The sequence below is a fragment of the Cuculus canorus genome, chromosome 1 (genome assembly GCF_017976375.1).
Source record: "Cuculus canorus isolate bCucCan1 chromosome 1, bCucCan1.pri, whole genome shotgun sequence".
NCBI lineage: Eukaryota > Metazoa > Chordata > Aves > Cuculiformes > Cuculidae > Cuculus > Cuculus canorus.
In genome coordinates this window covers 92,120,602-92,143,169 of record NC_071401.1, presented here as the reverse complement: position 1 = coordinate 92,143,169, position 22,568 = coordinate 92,120,602, and the positions used below count along the sequence as shown (strand labels likewise).

Below are 22,568 nucleotides of genomic sequence, written 5' to 3'. Positions count from 1 at the left end.
GGCAGTTTAATCTACATAGACTTGCTTGTTCAAAGCTGGCTCTGTTTCAACATTGTGCTGCAGTGAGTATGGGTGGAAAAAAAAAATCTTTAATTGTTCCTGTAAGAGAAGCATAACTCACACCTCAGGTAATTCAAATAATGTTTAAGTGTTTGGCCAGGGGCAGAAACTATTCCCAGTATATTACAAATATGGATGCCCAAGCAAAAAAAGTAGTAAGACAGCTAATGTCTCACTAAGGCCAAAGACTGAAGAGAAGCCATCCAGTGTTCTCCTTTGTGGTCTGTGACGAAGAATGCATTTTGAGATCTGAACTCTACTATTTGTACTTTCTGCTAATGACCTGGAAATGCAGCAGAAAAGAGGATTTTGGCCAAGGGAGCAATGAGATACAGAGAGGACAAAAACAACACACATTAGCTCTCGCATTTAACATACTCAGTAGCTCTAAGCAGTATCCTAGAGCAAAAGCCAAATCACTCAAGTTACTGTCTGCCCAATCTTTGCTTTTACATGAAAAGAGACAGCTTTCTAAAGTAACTGTCCTGCATCTCCTTCAGTTCTGCCTTCTATCTTTTGGATTCTGTGGCAAGGAGAATCATTTATCAAGTACTGACCCACAAAGCAGGATGTTGTAGTATGACCTCAGATAGCAAAGAAATGCAATACATATGGATATTTTCCACTACCTGCCAAGCACTATAGGCAAGAGGTATAGCCACAGTTGCAAGAGCTTCAGTTCTTCAGTTGCACTGCACTTCCCACAGAGCAGCTGCTAAGCAAAGAGCAACAGATATCATTTCCCAGTTTTCTGGTAAAGGCAGGGGAACTGTTCACAGATCAGCTTATCATCCCAGTTCCTCCATTAACAAAGGCTGGACTGGATCAAAAGAACAAAAGAAAGATCTGCCTGGTCTGTGTCTGTAAGAAGACGACTGTGGGTGCCCAGGAAAAAGTTTAAGAATGGGACAAGACACCTTCCAGAACACATCAGGCAGAAGAGTATCTTGTATCTCAGCTCAGGAACCTCCTTAGTGGAGGCAGTACATTTTATATTTAACTAGCTCACAGGGGAGCATTCCAGGCACATTTACTCCACACCAGTAGAGTGGCTTAACAAAAGTACACCAGCACTGACGCAGGAGCCCAGAGTTAACTCCAGTTTGCCCTGATCATCAGATGCCCTGCCCTAGCCCAAGAAGTAGGAGTGTCCCTTCCTCCAGCCCTCCAACGAACAGATGCTGACTCAAGTGGAATCTGTTGAAAATCGAGATATGAAAGGACTATGTCAGCAGACAGTGGTGTGGAGATGCAGGTCATCCCTCATCTAAACTGCACCCAAATAGAAATGGCTGTATCACAAACCAGGTCCACCTCACCCAACAGGGAGATCATGGGACTCATGAGAAGATCCAGATTCATACCAGCATTTTAGTGCCTTTTTTTCCCCCCGTAATTTCAGTTAGACTAATAGCTGAATAGGATCTAAAGACCCTATGGAATCTCCCCTAAGACCTTTACCTTTTAAAGCAAATGGCCTCTGCAAATTTTACAGACCTCCTTCCCGTCTGTTACAGTCAGCATGGGATGTACAGAATTGTTCCTTGTGTGAGATGGAAAAGGCAATAGTTCCTACACCATGCAGGTAGAAAAGCATTCCCTTTCTTCCTTGCATATGCAGCCTCCATGCTCTGATCTCACGTCTATCTCTTCCAGGAAAACCACCACAGCATCTGTCCATCACCTACCTGTGTTTCCAGAGGTTGGCTCTATGATTGTGTCCCCAGGCTTCAAAATCCCAGCTTTTTCAGCATCTTCTACCATCCTCAGGCTGATGCGGTCCTTCACACTGCCCCCAGCATTGAAGAACTCGCATTTTGCCACTGAAAACAAAGAAACCAGAGTTCTTAAACAGCAGTCATTTGCTAAACAGGCTGTTGATCCCCAACACACCTGCAAGAGCAGTGTTGTTAACAGTGCTGCCCAACAGACCTCCCTACTTTACAACATCAGAGATGGTGATTCAGTTCACAGCATCTCTGCTGTTATGGGTCACAACAAAGCAAGTTTGGTACTTGATGCCAGCCACAGAAGCCATGAATCCACACCCTGTCACTCTCACTCAAAATATGACCTCTTTCACCTTTCCCCTTTACTACAGCCCAGACATTAGGATGAAACCCCCAGGGCTCTTCCACTGCAATTGCACAGAACTCTATAAACATGCCTTGTATCTTCCCTGCTACATTGTCCAGCCACGAATTTTTGGTCAAACTGGAAGTTTCTCCCTTTGTTCAGCCTACATTTTCACTTCACTAGTACCAGCATTAACCCCTTCAATGGCATTAAACACCACCTTTCAAGTCTCTGATCAGAGCCTCTGGATATCTCTGGTATGGCTGGGGTAATAAAAAAAAAAAAAAAACAAACCCAAACCCAAGAACAATCGCATCCACTTTACAATTTTCAACTATCTTTAACAGTAATTGCAAATCTGCATTTTACACATATTGATGAATACTCTAAATATGAGAAGCAGTCAAAAACTTTCAACTTTTTCAAACTGAAAACATTATTTTCTACAAAAACGTTTTACTTTTTCTACAAAAATGGAAGAGCTGCAAGAAATATCCTCATGAAGTACAAATTAAAAGATGGTTTCAATGACCAAATCCTAACAACCTGCTAAAGGAAGACAGGAATTTCTCTGACCATTTTCCTCTGCAGGTTACCTGTACTCCTCCTATGCTCAGGTTGCACAATACTATTAACCAGAACTACCCAAGTTTCTGAAACAGTGTTTCTTATATTGATTTTCTGCCTGTAGCAGTACTCACAGAGTTCACACTTGAGCCCATACTGCTTCCCAATCTTGTTGATCCGCACCAAGGGTGTATTGCCAACTTTATTCAGGATGCTTGGCAGGATTTTCAGAGGCTCTGGCCTGGTATACATACAAACAAGAGTCAGTGTATTCACAGGCAGAGCCACAGGTCGGTCACACAAAAGCAACACAGCATTTCCAATGCTTTTTATTTCAACCACCTTTCTCCCTCCCCTTTACCAGGCTAGTTATTTTAGACATTTTTGTATCCAGTGGATATCCTTTTAAACTAATTCACAGAAGGTCGAGTCCTGGATCCAAAACAAGGATTAGTCAGACACCAAGCCAAGAGCTGAGGCAACAATGAAGCACTCTGCGCTTCCTCCTGGCATGAAGTAGCTTACCACTGCTCGGAGTCAGCTATTTTACAAGCAAAAGACATTAAAAGTGCAATCTTTCATCTAGCCAGGGTACTGCTTGCCAGATTACTTAAAATAAGTTAGTTCCAGCCCATGTAGTTTCTCATCTTTAGTGCAAGGCCCCTTGTACGCTTTAATCTGGGTTGTTAGCTTTGCTTACGCATGGAAATTAAAAAAGCACCAGCACATCTACATGCTAAACGTCATCAATTTAAATCAGTCATCTTATGTTAAATCCACACGGCTCTGAGGGGATCTGGATTAGTGCTATACTGAAAATTGGCAAATGAAAGTAAAACTTACAGAGTGGTATGACGATGAGGGGAGGCAGAGATGGGTTTCCCAAGCTTCCATGTGCATTTACTAGGTGTATCAGGGCGGATCCATTCCCTTTCCTTCTCATTAGGCTTGCAGTTCTCATTGTCCATCCCACCAGGGAGAAAGTATTTGCCAGATGCATGAGGGCATGAATTCATATTTGGCTTCTCCTGGGAAGGAAGTGTAGGCATTTCATCCTTTGGGCAGAGAGAAGAAAAAAAAAAAAAGGAAAATAAAGGAGGAAAAAAAAAAAAGAAATGAGAGTAATTCATATGTTCTGCTGTAACAAAGTCAGAGTGCCTTTTGAATTAAAGTCCTGCATCATGGGAAACTACCCACTCATCATTGCCCCCCCCCAAAATAGCTAAAAATGATATTACTAATAAGCCCTTATTCTTGCCCCTGCTCCTTCACCAACACGTGTATTTCCAGTTTAGTGTTTCAGCATGCAGATTTTCCAAGGGAAGCCTGAAAAGGAGCTACCCAGGCAGCAATTTTCGGAAAGCAGTATTGCCTATACGCTAAAAGGGGCAAAGGCAACAAGTAGCTCTTAACATCCAAGAACAGGTTCTGCCATTGACTAACGAGAGATCCTGTCATAGTACCTAAGACCAGGTACTAGGGAAGAAAGTATGAATAATACATCATATCTAAATGAATCCCATCCTAAAGTGTCCCAGTATTGCTTTTCCCCCATATATAAAAAAGGCCACAACAAATAGGTACTTTAATAGTTAATTGGTGTTTCCATAGTACTGTGAAGATGGATATGCATTTCAGTATAATTTTGATTTGCCCAATCCTTATGACCATAACAAGAACCTTGCACTGCAACGCTGAGTGCAGAAGCTCAATATAGTTAAGTGAAGATAAAACACGTTGACGCATGTGCTTGCTGTAACTAGACTCCATAAATATAAAGAAAACAGGCTTAATCTCATGGGAGGTAACCCTCCTACACCAAAAAATAGCTCTCTGAAATAAAACCTTTCCATTCCAAGCAGTGAGGACAAGAGTAAGACCTCTTGGTGACCAATTAGAAAATGGTGCCAAATGAATCCACATTGCTGCTTGTGGTCACGAAAGAGAACTCTCCCAGAAAGGCCACTTGTTTCAATACACTTATTGCCACAGCATTCCAGAAAAACAACTAGATATGCCTCAGATCAGGCTTCCCCAGATTCTGATGACATAAAGACAGGCAAACAGTATCCCCCAAAGACCAATGAGTACCTTAGACAAAGAAACACGCTCTTCCGATACCAACTTCTCCATTTTCTTTGGTGGAGGTGATGGCACAGTACACTGGACTTCCTTCAGGATACCAAGTACTGTGGGTCACGTGACTGGAATCCTCTTAAAAGCTGCAGAGCATGCAAGTTAGGAAAAAAGGTATCAGGAAAAAGTCTCTCTTAGGTACTAGACATGCCTCGGGCTCATAAGGGGAAAGAAAAAGCTGCAAAACAAAGCAAAGATGACTTGTCTAAATGAGATAAAATAAATTATGCAGCAGAGATATTCTGCAATACCAACTGAGGGTCTCTTAATCCTGTTCTTCCCACAAAATTAGTTAAATTTCTTTAATTAATTACTTAATTTTTCCTCTGCCCTGGCCTCCACAGCTCAGACCCAGTAAAGTAAGCTGGAAACATCTCCACTGGACTTCCCACAATTCCGTAAGCCTGACAGCCATACAAGAGTAATAGGAAATACTCCAGCTGACAGGATATATACACTTCTAGAGACTCCAAGGGTGAAAGGGCTTCTTCATGGGGCCACCACCAAAAACCCTCTTCTATAACAGAACCCTTGCAGAAGCCTCTCTGCCCTTGAAAGCACATAAATCTCACTAGTTCCTCCCCAGACTGAATTGATGTTAAACGAACTACAGCAATGCTGGATATAATACATAAAAATACTTCAACCACAAGCCTTCCAGCAGGCTTTTTGTTTCAGAAATTAGTAAACAAACAGGAGTAGCAAGTTAATTTCTTCTACTTCAGCCAGTTGTTCAGAACCTGCCTGCTCCTACAGCTGGCTTCCTTTTTTTCCATTGAAGGCAAAAATCTAGCTGAAGTATTGGAAAACACAAGGTTCTTTCCTAATATTTGCTTTTCTCAACACCATCTGGCAGCAGGATTCATGGCTCTTTCCATTACTGAATTATGGTAGGCCTGGAATCCCTTCCAGGCCTCCTCCTGACAAATACACACAAAACAGATACAGCTTGGATCAGGCAGAGCTGATGATCTGGTGGCATATTGGAAAATAATCTGAATCACAAGATCAGTGAACTTTAGCATTTGATCCTGCAACTCAACATGCACCTCTAACCACTACTGTCTTATGCACATAAACTCCTTTCTTGCATACTGATTTGAAGAAAATGACTAAGGTATTTAAACTGCACTTTAAGGCAAAAAGCCTCTGAAAGTGCCAGCTTTCCAGATTAAGGCTTGAAATAATTCTCCTTCTGGATGTAAAGGCTTCCATGACACCAAAGTGATGCCATTATCTTTTATTAAGGTTAATTCATGCCCAAGGGCCAAGATGGGAGGCATCCTGCCCTAGACTACCAACTAGGACTATAATGAAACACACCGGTCCAAGAAAGCCAATATCCCATACATATACACAATCTAACAAAAAGCTTACTTCTAGTTCCACAGCGAAACTCAGCCTTCATCTATATTTCTAGAAGGTGCCCGGTTCACAGTACAGAATACTGACACTTTCTTTAATAAAGAAAACTTTAATAAAGGATAACTTTCAAGTCTTTGAGTCATATTCACATGCTCCTTCAGACAGTTGGCAAGCAGTACTGGAAACAGACTAACACAAACAATATTGATAAAGTCCACCTAATAAGGGTACCTTGCTGCCAAAGGATCAAGCCATTGCAACATGCAGGAATAAAGCAGCAAGTTATTATAGACAAGAAACAGCAGGTTTTGCTCATGTCCTAAGTTTTAACAAACTAGAAGTCCAAAACTTTTAAAAAAAAACTTTTAAACTTTTTTCAAACTTTTAAAAAAGTTTTAAATCTACCCTTAGTGTCCTTCAAGAGGGTCTAAAAATTGAGGAGAAAGGGAGAGAAAGCTGTTGCAGATATTCAAGAAGTAAGTATTCTTCCTATTGATGGCAGGAAGGAAAGGAATGTGGCTATCCAAGAACTCCCTCTTGGAGCATTCCCTCAGAACTGGGCAAGACAAGTTCTTGATTCCCCAAGAACTGGGCATCTCATTTCCTCTACTGTAAGACAAAAAATCCACAACCCACTAACACCAACAGCCATTGCCTCTTGAATTAGAAACAGTAGAAACTCAGGAAAAGCTGTATTTACTGCCTTCAATCAAGCTCTGGTATTCTCTCACATGTTTAGAGGAATCACAATGCTTTGATAATCAAACCTTCAATAATGAGGCTAGAACTTTGAACAAAGATGAGGAGAGAGAGATAAAGCTAACCACAAGCAATAGCAACAAAAAGCCTGTCAAATACTAAGCTTAAGCAACATCATTCATTGGAAGGAACACAAGCTCCTGCTCAATAAATCCTTTCCAATCATTTTATTTAGCATTATTTTAAGTAACTCTGCACCCACCCAGCCCAAAGTAGTCAGGTATGCATACACACAGTTATAAAGTGGAATTCTATCCATGCCGGTAGAGAATCAGTCCTGGCTATATTCATCTAATACCTTATGGTTTTGAAGAAGTACAAAGTCCCAGGACACACTTGGTTGTTCTACAAGAGGAATTCTTATTATAGCACTCAGTGGAGATGTAAAAGCATTTGCAATGGCTTACAGTTATACCTAAGAAACAGATCAAGAGCCCACAAGTGTCTTGTCATGTTCAGAATCAATAGAAAGACCTCAGAACCTCGAGCTCATTCAGTGGTACTGATGAGCTTCCTGACACACCACTAGAAACATCCAACTGGAGCTCTCAGCCCTAGATGATGCCACTTCAGCAAAATAAGAGCAGAGGTGGTCAGTCTGGGACACTCAAATTCCCCCCAAAATCCCAACCACAGGATCAAATCAGGCTGGATCATCTTTCTGCTGGGGAAATCTTCAGGGAAACAAAGAAGAGGGAGTGATCAGAAATCACCAAAACCGAGGATGACAGCAACTCCTTCACTAGCCTGACCCTCTTCTCAGTGGTTCTTCTGGGAATCCAGACTGAAGAGATCAGACAGGAAAACAGCAATTTGGCTTCTCTACCTGCAACTGAACACTGTTCAGGAGAGTCCAATGCAATAAGCTGCAGGAAGAGTTACCCATCTTCAGGAAAGAGATTCCATGAGCCTACATTTAACTTTGCTGTAAAAGGAAACATTCCCATAACTGGCTGGGGATGTGGGCAGTCTAACTAGAAAAGCATCTATCTGCACAGTACAAGGCAGAAAAATCAAAAGACAATTTAAAAATTCACTTAAACCTAAGTCACAAAAAGGATTGGGACATAAAGGTATGAGACCCAGAAAGCCACACGGACAATGCTCACACCTCTGGATCCATTTCCACCAGGAACCCAAGACCTAAACTATTCCTCAAGTCCTACAGAACAAGATTTAAGGCCAGCAAATGAAATTCATCCTCAGACAGCTGCACTCACTTCATAGATATGTTAGGAGCTACAGTTTCTAAGGCTGTTTACAGTATATGATGTCAGCACTAATGCAGACATTTAAAGGGTATCATGTATGTGAGAACCTAATTAACTTGAGTCTTGTCTGAAGCAGAAATTAATCTGCCCAAAAGGCAGGTGTGAGAGATAGATCAGAGAGAGATGCCTCAGGGGCTAACTACTTCAGCAAGAGAAGAGATACAGGATTCCATTATGCTGTGGCCAGAGACTGGGAAACTTGAGACGTTAAGTAGGTACTTTACCTTGTGAACAAGTAAACCACTACAAACCTTTTGTTCTGCTCACCGAGTATTACAGGTTCTTAGAGAGCTTTAGAATCGTTACAGGTTAACAGATGTAGCAGTACCTATCCAGCCTTTGGAAGCTGTTCAAAAACACCACAGCTATAAGTGATACAGGAGATAGTCAGCCATCTGTTTTTCTGTTCCTCTAATTGTTGGGTTAGGTATTTTCTCCTCCACTGCTCTGCCACTTCTTCAGGAGCAGGCAGCCATTTCTTCTGTGTCAGGAGACAAAGTGACCTGAAGCAACTGGGATATGAATTAACAACACTGTGGCTCTACGAGGAACTACTTTGATTATCAAATCTTATCTGTCTTCCTCTACAGGGAGCACATGAGCACACGTGTCCTTTCAATGATCATTTTTCCTTTCAGGGCTGGACTGGCATACACATAAGCCTCTGGATATGAAATGAGTTCTCCAGTGCCTCTGCTAACATTGCAAAGATTTTAAACTTCAGCAGTAAAGCAACTTCCATTGCTACAACAATTGTTATGCTAGAGATCAGCCAGTGAAAACACAGAAGTGTTCAGTCTGCTTTCCCCACACAGAAGGGAAGCTGTGCATGCAACTGTAATGCAGGTATCTTCTAAAAGCCATATCCTGAGTTTACTCCAATCTTGTCTGGACTCGCCTGACAGGCTTTCTGAATGAAGACTGATGTCTTAAGGAGCACAACAACGTTAGAGAAAAGACTAGAGAATGCCTTATCTGCATTTTTATCCTGGTGCAAACAGAAACTTTTATTTCTTTCCCTGCTTCTAGTTCTCTCTCCCAAGTCAGCACACAGAGACAAAAGAACACTATAGCCTGAGCTCTGCCCTTGATCTGCCATACTCACCAGGTACAAGGAGGGAAGCATTATAGGCAGGGTAAGAGGTACAGAGACTAAGCAAGCTGCCCAACATGACAAAACAGGGAGTTGGAGCTTTGCTCTCAATTTCTGACCAGGTCTATAAAACAAGTGGAAACATAGTTCCCCTTCCCCCGTATTACCGAGCGCTGCCCCAAGGCACCACATCTTTTGTTAGCACAGAGACCTCTGATAAAGGCTGGCACCACTGGTCACCACTGCTTGGGCTAGAAGCCAGCTTTTTGGTCGATGCATGTTTTGTGGGAAAGACCAGCTGCCACCCACGCTGGCTACTTCTGTAGAGCTTTCGGCAGGCAACCACAGTGGAATCATGAAAACGGCACACACTGCTGCCTGCCTAGATCCTATGGATCTCACATGCAGACAGCAGGCACCTGCCAACAGCCAGCAGCCAGCCCATCCCAGCTATCCTGGCAGTCTGCTATGCTGCCAGCGCCAGATGAGTGACGTACCTGAGCCAGTATTCATGCTCCAGGACAGGGGCCTCCCATGACCTTGGCTATCAATCACAATTTTCAGAACTGCAGCAGCTTCAGGAAAGCAGGCTGGTTAACTGACATGCAGAGAGTCATGACAGGATACTAAAGAGCCCCCAACTAATATAAAAAAGAATGACCTGCACAAATGCCTCAAGTACCCCATATTTTCCCTATCTCTATGCCCTGTGATTTCCCTCCTTTCTGCAGCACAACTTTTGCAGAATGTGGAGCTCCCATGCCTCAACTCAGCAGAGACTTGTTTAAACCCTAAACACTCTGAGCAACTTCGCTGAAATTGGGCCCAGCACTCCAAAGCCTCTCTAGCCAAAGGCTTTGGAATTAAAAAACAACTGCACTGAAGACTAGATATTTAAACAGGAATAGGAGCTAAAGCTCTTGTCTTCGAAGTAATGCTTGGTTTGGTAATATGGTAGCAGCACGCTGCTATTGGAGGAGGTCTCAGCCAAGTTTAGGCCCTTTCTAAGAGGGAAAGGGCAATGCATAAGTAAAGTTCAACTGAAGAACCTTCTTAGTCTATCGTATTACTCAAAAAACATCGACCCTGTACCCACAAGAACAACGGATGAGAGCAGCTCAAGAGCCGATACCCTCGCCAGAGAGGAAAAAAGCAGCATGTCATCTTGCAAGCCTGCATACGAAGCACAAAGGAGGAGCTGGGAGGGTATGGATGCAGAAGGATGGGGGGGTTAAGGATGATGGGGGATGGGGAGGGTTAAGGACGTAGAGGGGTGGGGAGGGGTTAAGGATGGAGGGGAGCGGAGGGGGTTAAGGATGCAGGGGGTGGGAGGGGGGGCTAAGGATGCGGCGGGGCGGAGGGGGGGCTAAGGATGCGGGGGGGCGGAGGGGGGGTAAGGATGCGGAGGGGCGGGGGGGGTAAGGATGCGGAGGGGCGGAGGGGGGGGGTAAGGATGCGGAGGGGCGGAGGGAGGGGTAAGGATGCGGAGGGGCGGAGGGGGGGGGGTAAGGATGCGGAGGGGCGGAGGGGGGGGGTAAGGATGCGGAGGGGCGGAGGGGGGGGGTAAGGATGCGGAGGGGCGGGGGGGGGGTAAGGATGCGGAGGGGCGGGGGGGGGGGTAAGGATGCGGAGGGGCGGGGGGGGGGGGGTAAGGATGCAGCAGCAGCAGCAGCCGTCGCCACCACCTCACCCAGGCGCTCGCCAGGACTCCGCCACGGCACACGAGGCGAGGAGGAGGCGGAGGCGGAGGAGATGGGGGTGGACCCAGCGCAAGGCGAAAGCTGAGCGGTCAAAACTCACCCGCAAGCGCCGCGGCCCCGCCCCTGCCTGACCCCGCCCACCGAGGGGAGGGGGCTGCGTCGCACTCGGCGATTGGCCGAGGCGGGGGCGGGGCCGGAGCGGCAGCCAATGGGGGCGCGGGGGGCGCCTGCAGCCGCGGGGGGGGAGGCGGGGCGGAATGGCGGGGTCTCTGGAGGACCCGGTGTTGTGCCCAAGCCCCGGGCAGCGAAGGAGGCGTTTGGTCATAGAATTAGTCATAGAGTAGGTTGGGAAAAAGCTTTGGGGTCATCGAGCCCAAGCGTACTTGTCCCCTGCTAATCCACATCCCTGAGCACCTCATCTCCCCGGCCTTTAAACACCTCCAGGGATGGGGACTGCACTGCCCCCCGGGGAGCTGTGCCAGCGACTGAGAACGGTTTCCGTGAAGGCATTTTTCCTGTTCAATCTAACCCTCTCCCACCGCAGCTTGGGGCTATTCCCTCTTGTCCTATCACCTGTGAGAAGAGACCAGCACCCACCTCTCTGCAACCTCCTTTCAGGCAGTTGTAGAGAGCAATAAGGTCTCCCCTCAGCCTCCTTAAGGCTAAACAACCCCAGTTCCCTCAGCCACTCCCTGTAAGACTTGTTCTCCAGCCCCTTCACCGGCTTCGTTGCTCTTCTCTGGGCATGCTTCAGGACCTCAATGTCTTTCTCATAGCAAGGGGCCCAGAACTGAAAACAATGTTCAAGATGTGGTCTCGCCAGTGCTAGGTACAGGGATCACCTCCCTGGACCTGCTGGTCACGTCATTTCTGATACAAGCCAAGATGCCCTTGGCCTTCTTGGCCACCTGGGCATACTGCTGGCTCACATTCAGCTGCTGCCAACCAACACCCCCAGGTCCTTCACCATGCAGCCTTCCAGCCACTCTTCCCCAAGCCTGTAGCACTGCATGGGATTGTTGTGTCCCAAGTGCAGGACCCGGCATTTGGCTTTGTTAAACCTCTTTTTCATGGTCTCAGCCCACCAATCCAGCCTGTTCAAATCCCTTTGTAGAACCTCCCTGCCCTCAAGCAGATCTGCACTTCATAGAATCATAGAATGCTTTGGATTGGAAGGGACCTTAAAGATCATCCAGTTCCAAACCCCTGCAGCAGGCAGGGACACCTCCCACTAGACCAGGTTGCCCAAGGCCCCATCCAGCCTGGCCTTGAACGCCTCCACATGGGGCATCCACACCTTCCCTGGGCAACCTGTGCCAGTGCCTCACTTTCTCCCAGTTTAGTGTTAGCTGTGAACTTCCTAAGAGTACCCTCAATCCCTTCATCCAGACAGTTGGTAAAGATATCGAACAGAACTGGACCCAGCACTGAGCCCCGGGGGAACACCAACTGCAGGCACTGGCTGTAGGATGACACAGATGCAGGGGCTGCTTGTAACTCCCAGCATGGCCCAGTTACTGGCTGCTTGGCTGGTTTGGAAAATAAAATACCCAGCTGCATCAGAGGGAGCTGCTGCAAGGGAACTTTTACAGCTGTGCCCGCAGCTGGATGCTCCCCCTGCCACCTGAACCCCTGAAAGGTCTCCAGCCTCAGGGAACCTGGTCCCCATCTCAGCTTGCCCGGATACGGCATCATGGGAGAGAGGGGGTCCAGGCATCTCTGGGTCTCATGTCAAAGTCTGGAAATACCAAGCCCAAGGCAGGGAGGAGCTGGTGAAACACTCAGCCTGGGGGGAGGGAAGGAAATGGTGCTGCAGAAAGTTAAGTGTGAATGTCTCACTGAAATCTCAGCACAAGAAGGACATAGAGCAGCTGGAGCATGTCCAGGGGAGACAGACAAAAATGATCTGAGGGCTGGAGCACCTCTCATATGAGGAGAGGGTGAGACAGGTGGTTCAGCCTGGAGAAGAATTCGAGGGGGCTACAGGAGAGCTGGGGAGGGACTTCTTAGCAAGGCCTGTTGTGACAGGACAAAGAGTAATAGTTTTAGGCTCAGGGAGGCCAGATTTAGGCTGGATATAAGGAAGAAAATATTCACAATGAGGATGGTGAAACAGTGGCACAGTTGCCCTGGGTGGCAGTGGAGGCCCCATCCCTGGAGGCATTCAAGGTCAGGTTGGATGAGGCTCTAAGCAACCTGATATGATTAAAGATGTCCCTGCTCCTGCAGGGGAGTTAGACTAGATGACCTGTGAAAGTCCCTTCTAACCCAAAGCATTCCATGATTCTAAATAAACCCACAGTGGTTGTTTCACTAACAGTAGTTGTGCCACACACCACATATAATCCAGGAAACGGATTTATCCCAAAAGCTGCCAAGCCCTAAGTGAGACTGGAATCAAACACTTGAATGCTTCCTGTGTTTGAAGCTGCCGTGTTACCTATAATTTGGCACCTGGTTGCTGGTGTGCTTGCTGGTACAGAGACAAGCTGCATGCTGTCCAGGAAGAAGGAGAGGCCACCTTGATCCTTGTGGGCGGCTGTGTCCTGGCTGCGTTGGCTTCTTCTCCCTCTCTTCATCAGTCCTTGTGGTCCCGATGCAATGGATAGTTATTATGCTCTGATGTAACCATTACAGTTCTGGTGGTTTCTGAGAATGCGATAATGAGGTATTGACCAGGAAAGCTGCTCAGGGTCACAGTGGCTGCATCCACATTGTCATAAACAGAGCTTTACAGTGTTGATATAACCTGGGGTGCCAGTGAATTTAAGCCACTAGGTGCAAATTGTCTCCAAGTACTTCTTGACAACCACAAGGTGCTCTAGATTATGCAGGAAGTTAAAAAATCAGACCAGATATCCTTGCATGAATGCATGAGATACTAAAAAAGCCTACCAGAGTGAAACATCTTAAGAACATAACTTGTTGATATAGGAAGTCCAAGCAACATTTTCTGCTGTATCTATAAAAAAACACCTATAACAAGAAAAGCAATTCAAGGTAGCTTTATTTTAGAGCACAATTCATCCTGAAGTGTTCCACGTGTTTTAGGTAATTGAGGGAGTGGATTCAACTATATGTCTCCATCTGTACATATAGATACTACATGGGATAACTATTTGGAGAGTATTGCATGCAATAAGGAAATAGATGTTGTAATCAAGTGGTAAAAGTGACAGAAGAGATTTTACAACAGGATGCAACTGATACAAAGCCGAATGACCAGTCTTCAGGTTACAAAGTTGAGGATCTGTGGTAAGAAAATGGTCTGTGACTAGAATGTGGGGTGACATTTGTGAAAAAAAAAAAAAAAAAAAAAAAAAGACAGGAACAACACTGAGCAATTAAAAACAACTCAAGAGAAAAGCCAGGTATTTTATATCAGCCACCAAGGCAGCAACTCTAAGACAGCTGTTCCATTGCATGTACTAAAAATCCACACTCAAATTACACAGAAAAATCCATGTTAGTGACAAATTACATTCCTTTTTCTCTGCCCCTTTCTGGATCAAATTAGATGTAAACCTACTTTGCATTCCATGTTGTTATTCTCATTTTCCTGAAGAAAGATTTACTAAAATATACTGCTCCTGAAAAGGATAATTATTTACATCAAATCACGGTTTGCTTGGCTAATTATGTCTGAAATATGCATATAAAATGTGGCTCGCAGAAGTAACGATTAGCCTCACTGGAAAAGCATGTGGGAGTAGATTCTGGCTTGCATTTGGTACAGCTAAATTACAGAATAACACGAGATGGTGGTTATGAATGCCTGGCCCTCAAAAGAGGTGTCAGACAACCCAGGAATTTACAGACACCAGGGCACATGTGAGGCCCAGACACAAGGTGCATGCAAGAAAAAATCCATGAATATTTGGAAGAGAATGGGCACAGGTGTTAGAAAACTGCAGTCATACCTGCAAGAGGGTAGCAAGGCGGGGATAACCATGCCTTTTACACCATTTAGGAGGGACTGAGGGAAGAGACACCGAGTCAGCTGTTCTGTCTGAATAAGTGCCAGCCTCATAGCAACTGCTGCAAATTCAAGCGGACAGGTGTCAAGATACAAAACCGGCAGCACAGATGGATTTGCCAGATCCTGTAAGATGTAGAACAGGTACCTCCAAGGAGACTTGTGAACTTGGGCTTGTTTACACAACACCAGGTCTGCTGGCGACACATAGGGTACTCCCGTCTCAAAGAGGAAAAAGAATCGTTGCACAGGACTTAGCAGGGTTCATTGAAAGAGCTTTAAAGCAGATTTGAAGGTGGAAGGGAATAAAACCAGTCTCACTAGAAACAAGCCTGAGTGTGGCACATCAATATTGTAGGGCTGGTGTGCTAGTGAGGTCCTTCAGCCTGCCGTCTCAGTGGAGGTAGGGAAAGGAAATCCGTACAGCAGCAAAGACACAAAGGTTGTTCTTGGGTTAGAAATCACAGAAGCACAACAGAATGGTAACATAGGGTTCCCCTCCTCTCTGAAAAGGTGGCAGGATCAACAGCCTAACTGATACCAGTGCATGCAGCATGGGCAACAAATAGGAGAAGTCGGAAGCCATTGTACAGCTGGAAAACTATGATGTGGTTGCTATCATGGAGAAACATGGTGAGATGGTTGGCACAACCGGAATGCTGCAATGGGTATAAGCACTTCAGAGGGGATAGGCAAGGAAAAAGAGTCAGTGGGGTAGCTTTGTATGGTAGAGGGTGTTTGAATTGTCTGGAGCTTGACAATGGTGATAAAAGGTTTAGTGATTATGTCTAAGAATCAGGGAGAAGGTCAACAAGGCAGATATCCTGCTGGAAGTCTGTTATAGACCACCCAACCTGGATGAAGAGATAGATGAAATATTCTATAAGCAGCTGGGAGAATTCTCACGATTGCTAGCCCTAGTTCTCTTGGTGGACTTCAACTTACCAGATGTCTGCTGGAAATATAATACAGCAGAAAGGAAACAATCTAGGAAGTTCCTGGAGTGTGTGGCAGATAACTTCCTTTCACAGCTGGTGAGTGAGCCAACTGGGGAAGGCATTCGACTGGACCTGTTGTTTGCAAACAGAGAGGACTTGTGGGTGATGTGATGACTGCAGGCCATCTTGGGCACAGTGATCATGAAATGATAGAGTTTTTAATTCTCAGAGAAGTAAGGAGAGAGGTTACCAGAACTGCCATCTTGGACTTCCGGATGGCAGACTTTGGGCTGTTTAGGAGCCTTGTCGACAGAGTCCCTTGGGAGGCAGTCCTGAAGGGCCAAAGTGTCCAGGAAGGCTGGACATTCTTCAGGAAGGAAATCTTAAAGGTGCAGGAGCAGGCCATCTCCATGTGTGGAAAGACAAGCTGGCAGGGAAGAAGACTGGCCTGTCTGAATGGAAAGCTCTGGGTGGAATTCAAGATGAAAAGAAGAGCTAATGACCTCTAGAAGAAGAGGCACGCAACTCAGGAGGACTACAATGATGTTGTGAGGTTATACAGAGAGAAAATTAGAAGGGGCAAAGCCCAACTAGAACTTAATCTGACTACTGCCATAAAGGGCAATAAAGATGTTTCTATAAATACATAAGCAGCAAAAGGAGGGCTATGGAGAATCTCCATCCTTTATTGGGTGGGAAGGGAAACTTAGTGACCAAGGATAAAGAAAAGGCCCAGGTACTTAATGCCGCCTTTACCTCTACCTTTAATAGTAAGACCACTTGTTCTTGAGATACCCAGCTCCCTAAGCTGGAAGACAGGAATGGGGAGCAGAATGAAGCCCCCAGAATCCAAGGGTATATGGTTAGCAACCTGCTACACCACGTAGACACACAGAAGTCTATGGGGCTGGGTGGGATCCAGCCAAGGATACTTAGAGAGCTCGTGGAAGCACTCACCAAGCCACTTTCCATCACTTATCATCAGTCCTGGCTAACTGGGGGGGTACAAGTTGATTGGAGGTCAGCGAGTGTGATGCCCATCTGTGAGAAGGGCCAGAAGAGGGATCCAGGGAACTACAGGCCTGCCAGCCTGACCTCAGTGCAGGGGAAGGTTATTGAGCAGATCATCTTGAGCGCTATCAAGCAGCACATACAGAACAACCAAGTCCAGTCAGCATGAATTTAGGAAAGGCAGGTCATACTTGACCAACCCGATCTCCTTCTATGACAGGGTGACCCACATAGTGGATGAGGGAAAGGCTGTGGAAATTATTTACCTGAATTTAAGTAAAGCCTTTGACACCGTTTCCCACAGCATTCTCCTTGAGAAACTGGCTGTTCATGGCTAAGGACAGGTTTACTCTTTGCTAGGTAAAAAACTGACTGGATGGCCAAGCCCAGAGAGTTGTGGTGGCTGGAGTTAAATCCAGTTGGCAGCTGGTCACAAGTGCCATTCCGTAGGGCTCAGTGTTGGGGCTGGTTCTGTTTAATATCTTTATCAATGATAAAGGGATTGAGTACACCCTCAGTAAGTTTGCACTCAGCACCAAGTTGGGTTAGTGTTGATCTTCCTGAGGGAAGGAAGGCTTTACAGAGGGATATGGACAGGCTGGATTGATGAGGCAAGGCCAGCTGTGTGGGGTTCAACAAGGCTAAGTGATGGGTCCTGCACCTGGGCTGCCACAACAACCCCATGCTACAGGCTTGGGGATAAATGGCTGGAAAGCTGCCTGGTGGTGAAGGACCTGGGGGTGCAGGTCAACAGCCAACAGTGTGCCCAGGTGGCGAGGACTGTGGAAGTGATTGTCCTCTTGTGCTTGGCACTGGTGAGACTGCACCTCGAATACTGTGTTCAGTTTTGGGCCTCTCACTACAAGTAAGACATTGAGCTGCTGGAGTGTGGCCAGAGAAAGGCAACAAAGCTGGTGAAGGGGCTGGAGCACAAGTCTTATAAGGAGCAGCAGAGACATCTGGGGTTGTTTAATCTGGAGAAAAGGAGGTTGAGGGAACATCTTATTGCTCTCTACAACTGCCTGAAAGGAGCTTCTAGTGAGGTGGGGTTCACCTCTTCTCCCAGGTAAGAAGTAATAGGATGAGAGGGAATGGCCTCAAGTTGCATCAGGGGAGGTTTAGATTGGATATTAGGAAAAGTTCTTGACTGAAAGAGTCATCAAGCATTAGAACAGGTTGCCCAGGAAAGTGGTTCAGTCACCGTCCCTAGAGGTATTTAGAAGATGTGTAGATGTGGTGCTTAGGGACATGGTTTAGTGGTGAACTTTGTGCTAGGTTAATAGTCAGACTTGATGTTAAAGGTTATTTCCAACTTAAATGATTCTGTGCTTCTATGATTCTGTAAAGTAAGCTTTTTTAGGAACAGTGAGCAGAGAATGTTGTTTCTTGTATCTTGTCTTGAGCAGACATGCTGAAGACTGAAAGATTAGGGAGAGACATCCCTTGGATAAGTGAAATCGATCAATGATAGGAGGGGGAAAAAGGTGAATGCTGCTGTAGTAGGAATACTGAAGGAAGAAGATCAGGTGAAGCAGTCTTTTTGTGAGTGACTAATAAAGTCACCCAAAAAACCAATAGTGCGTGGGTGGTACCCAGAGCCCTTTTGGCAAGGGCACAAGGCTATCACACAAGCTCAAGGAAATGCTTTTATACTATGGGAGGAACAAGCAGTCTAAGAAAAGCCACTCCATATTTTAACTACATGGGAGAGGCTGCAATTTTGAGGACAGAATCATAGTTCAAAATTATCTTTGACAGAGTGGAGAAAGGAGATGAGGAAATAAAATAGGAAGTTGACCAATAAGGACAAATGCAAAATTTTACAGCCAGGCAGGAGCAATCATCTGCTTGAGTAGCCAATGTCTAGACAGCAACCATGCAGAGTGGAAGTTATGACTTAGGGACACGGTTTAGTGGTGGATTTGGCAGTGTTAGGTTTATAATTGGACTTAACTATCCTAAAGGTCTTTTCCAACCTAAATAATTCTGTGATTCTGTGACTATAGTGCCACGCAAACTCAGTGTGAGTCAACAAAGCCTTGCTGTTGTGAAAAAACCAAACATCATACAGGGTTATGCAAACAGAAATATAGTCTGCAGGACACATGGCACTCTCAGCACTAGTTCGCTTTGTTGAGATACTATGTCCTATATGGAATGCTGCATTTAAAAAACGGTAAGTCCCGTGTGGGACATGGTGTGAGGAACACAACAAGAAGGTGTAGAGAGAAACATGGCCCAGGAGTAAAGACTGAAAGAAGTGGAGTTCTTCAGAGAAGAGAAAACTGAAAGAAAGGCAGAACTGCCTTCAGTTAGCTAAAGGGCAATGAGGAAAGTGATAAACTATTTTTCATGTCCCTTCAGAGTAGGAGAAAGTGGAAAAGGTCAAAATTACAGGAGCGAGGATTTAGGCTATCAGAACCACAGCATTGCTCAGGCTGGAAGAGACCTTGGGACATCTTCAGTCCAGCCCTCTGCTGAAAGCAGGGTCTGTCTAGAGATCAACCCAGGTTGCTTAGACCTTGTCCAGTCAGGTCTTGAAGGCCCCCCAGAACAGACACTGCACAGCCAGTCCAGTGCCTGACTATTCTCATGGGAAAAATGTTTTCCCTATGCCCAGCTGGAACCTTCCTTCTTTTAATTTTATGACTTCAGTAAAGATCTTGACTTTTCCTTTTGTTGACCTCCCTGTAGACACCCTCCAGTCAGCCCTATCCTGGGCTAAGCAAGCCCTTCTCCCCTGCCTGGAACTCACTTCAGCTTACCAATGTCTTTTCCATAATGGGTCCCAAACAACAGTCTTGAATGTGGTCTGATGGATACTGAGTAGAGGGGGATAATAATTTCCCTCAGTTGGTTGGCTGTCCCCATTCATCCCATCAGAGATGCAGTTGTCCCTCTCTGCTCTCCAGACACACAGTGGATTCACGTCTAGCTTGCTGCTCACTGTGACCCCCAGGGCCCTACCTGCAGAGCTGCTCATCAGTCAAGCAGTCCCCAGCCTATGCCCTGACAGGGGCTGGTGTGCCCAAGGGGTAGGACTTTGTCCTTGCTGAATTCCAAGCGGTTCTTGCTGGTCCCTCCCTCCAGCCTGGCCAGGTCCTTGTGGATGACAGCCTAGCCCTCTTGTGCGTCAGGTACACCACACCAGTTTGGTGTATTCCACAGACCTGAGGAGGACAAGTTAGTTTTCTCCTCTAAGTCACTGATAAAAGTATTTAAGTATTTAAACAGGACAGACACCAGCACAGACCCACGTGGAAGTTGTAACTGGTCTCCAGGGAGGGTATGAACCATTAATGAGTGCCCTCTAAGCCAAATCACCCAGACAGTTTTTGTCTGGCAAGCTACCTATGCAGACTGCAATAACCTAGGTTGGATACCGGGGTGGAAGGAGAACTGTCAGAATGCCTGCTCAGCTTGCCTACTAGCACTACAAAGAGGACATAATCTACTGCCTTTGCTGAAGATAGTCTTTCTGTAGTGTTACAGCTGCCACCATGTGTGTTTAAGAATCACACGGTGGTCCTAAAGACCAAAGGCTTGCCTCCTTGGAGGCTGAGCAAGAAGGGCAATTAAATGTCTCTTTGATGCAGTTAACGCGTTCACATGAAAGGGTTACGAAGGAGTCAAACCCCTCCAGAATGAAATGACTGGCCCAGACATTAATGAGACTATTACTTGGTCAGATTCTGGCCTGTCTTAGACTTCCCTTGCCCATCCCCAGTCCAGCAATACAATGATTGCGTGTGATCTCAATGTCAGTAAGACTGGCTGCTCACTTTCCACTTGTGCTTTGTCCAGAAGTCAGTTCTTCATGTCCTGCCACAGAGCCCATTTCTAATCTCCTCCTGCAGCTCCAAGACTTTATTCTCCACCAGCACAAAAAAAGGCAAAGAGAAAGCATGTTCTGTGTTCACTAGAGCACTCTCTCATCTTTCTCTCAGACATAAGCAGAACTGGCTCTCAAGGGAATTGGTTGGGTATAAAAGGGAGGAGCAGTTGCTTCCCCTGGCTCTTCCCACAGCTCCCAGACCCAGGAGGCAGGCTGCTGTGCAGGCAGCTGTGGGAGCAGCTTCCTCTCTCCCTCCTTCCCCCTCTCTCTCCTTCTGCCTGGCCGGAATCCCAGATAGCTCAAGAGGAAAGTGAAAATGACCTGGGACACCTCCAATATTCAGCTGCCTAGGTAGCAAGATTTGAAACCGAGCCAGATGCTGGCAAAAGCACAGCAGGCCTAAGCCTGGTAGACTAAAGGCTTTTCTGTGGAAAACAAAGAGGCAGGGAGAGCGGCTTGATTGCGATCTGCTGCTTTTCTTCCTGCTTCGTCTTGTGGCTCACTGAAACCAGAACAAAAAGGATGTTTTCCCCCCTCCAGACCTAACTAAACACGCAGTTTTGGAAACCAAGAGCTGGAATTGGCCTACAGCGCACCAATGTCACAATACTCAGGAAAACAATGCCCTGCAAACCTTTGTCAAAAATGCTTGGGTTTGTCACAAAGGAATACCCAAATCATACCAATTTTCTCTTCCTAATTGGAACAGCTTGCAGTGCTCTGGATACTTTCAAGGAACTTGGGTCAAAGGGGCACAGATACTCGCATAAGCTACCCACAGGGCTCAAGCTCGCCTGAGAAGTTGCTCACTCACTTCCCACCACGACATCAGAAATTATCACCTTTTTGCTCTGCTGATATATAAATGCATAGAATTTGCCATTGGTCCTGTCAAAATAATCTAGTTAGAAAGCAAACACAAAATCTGAACTCATTAAGGAGTACTGAACCTGATGACCATCGGAGCACTTGCTAAGAATGAAACATTTGCATCTTAACAGTTAGAGATGAGATAAGCATGCCCTCTCCCTTGAAATGAAGGCCATGGCTGCCAGAGGTAGTCTGCTGGCAGCAGATCTGGTTTCTTAGCTTCCACTATCCAACTCGATTCCACAAATCCAATTTATAGTCTAAATCAATTTTAGATCAATCTCTATCTTTTTTTGGCAGTAACCTCCAGCAGGAAAATAGGGGCATTTAAAGTGGTTCTGCCACTGCTGAAGACTGTGGTATAGGACAGCCACATCCTTTCACTGGTGGTTCTTCTTGCTGAAGGTTAGTCTTCTAAGAAATAAAACGTGACATGCATTAACAGGAGATGAGATGTTTACAGCTGATGAGCACATTGCTGACAAGGATTGTCCACGTAGTTCAGGAGACATCACTCCATTTTTCGTATGTGTCAATTCAACAAAATTAATATTGCAGAAAGAAAAATTATTTGGAGACACTTGTAAGAAAGTCACAGTGCTGATGGGATGAATTCAGAGACACTTGTGCATGGTTTTAGAATGCATCCTGCATCAATTCAACCTGAGAATATTTTGATTTATTCTACATTTGGCTGCAACTGTGGCTTTTTTGTTTTCAAATCTGAAATTCATGCATTCCAAGTTAAAACTGTGCTCAGCTTCATGTTTGCAATAAACGGCAAATACTAAAAGCTACAACTATTCTCACATAGGACAGCCTTACCAGTGAGGCATTAGTTCCTTACCAGCTGCAATGAGTGCACACCAACTTGGTTCCATGTTTTAGTTCTGGCTTTTCCTAAACAGGAC

At 45.6% G+C, this 22,568-nt stretch overlaps 1 protein-coding gene across 4 annotated transcripts in view; it reads right to left on the bottom strand.

Annotated features, from left to right (window-relative positions):
* LOC104059241 (cystathionine beta-synthase-like protein) overlaps nt 1-11,144 on the bottom strand; it is a 31,449-nt gene extending 20,305 nt beyond the window's left edge. For 2 of the 4 annotated variants that reach the window (XM_054076135.1, XM_054076155.1), the window contains exons 1-5: nt 11,018-11,144; nt 4,795-4,925; nt 3,547-3,758; nt 2,838-2,944; nt 1,749-1,883 (exon numbers count right to left, since the gene is read on the bottom strand). In XM_054076135.1, the coding sequence (XP_053932110.1) occupies nt 1,749-1,883; nt 2,838-2,944; nt 3,547-3,758; nt 4,795-4,836 (496 nt within the window). In that variant the 5' untranslated portion in view covers nt 4,837-4,925; nt 11,018-11,144. Of the gene's footprint in view, nt 1-1,748; nt 1,884-2,837; nt 2,945-3,546; nt 3,759-4,794; nt 4,926-9,824; nt 9,903-11,012 lie in introns of those variants that run through there. The other 2 variants (XM_054076146.1, XM_054076140.1) reach the window with 2 other exon arrangements.
* Between the last annotated feature and the right edge of the window lie 11,424 nt (nt 11,145-22,568).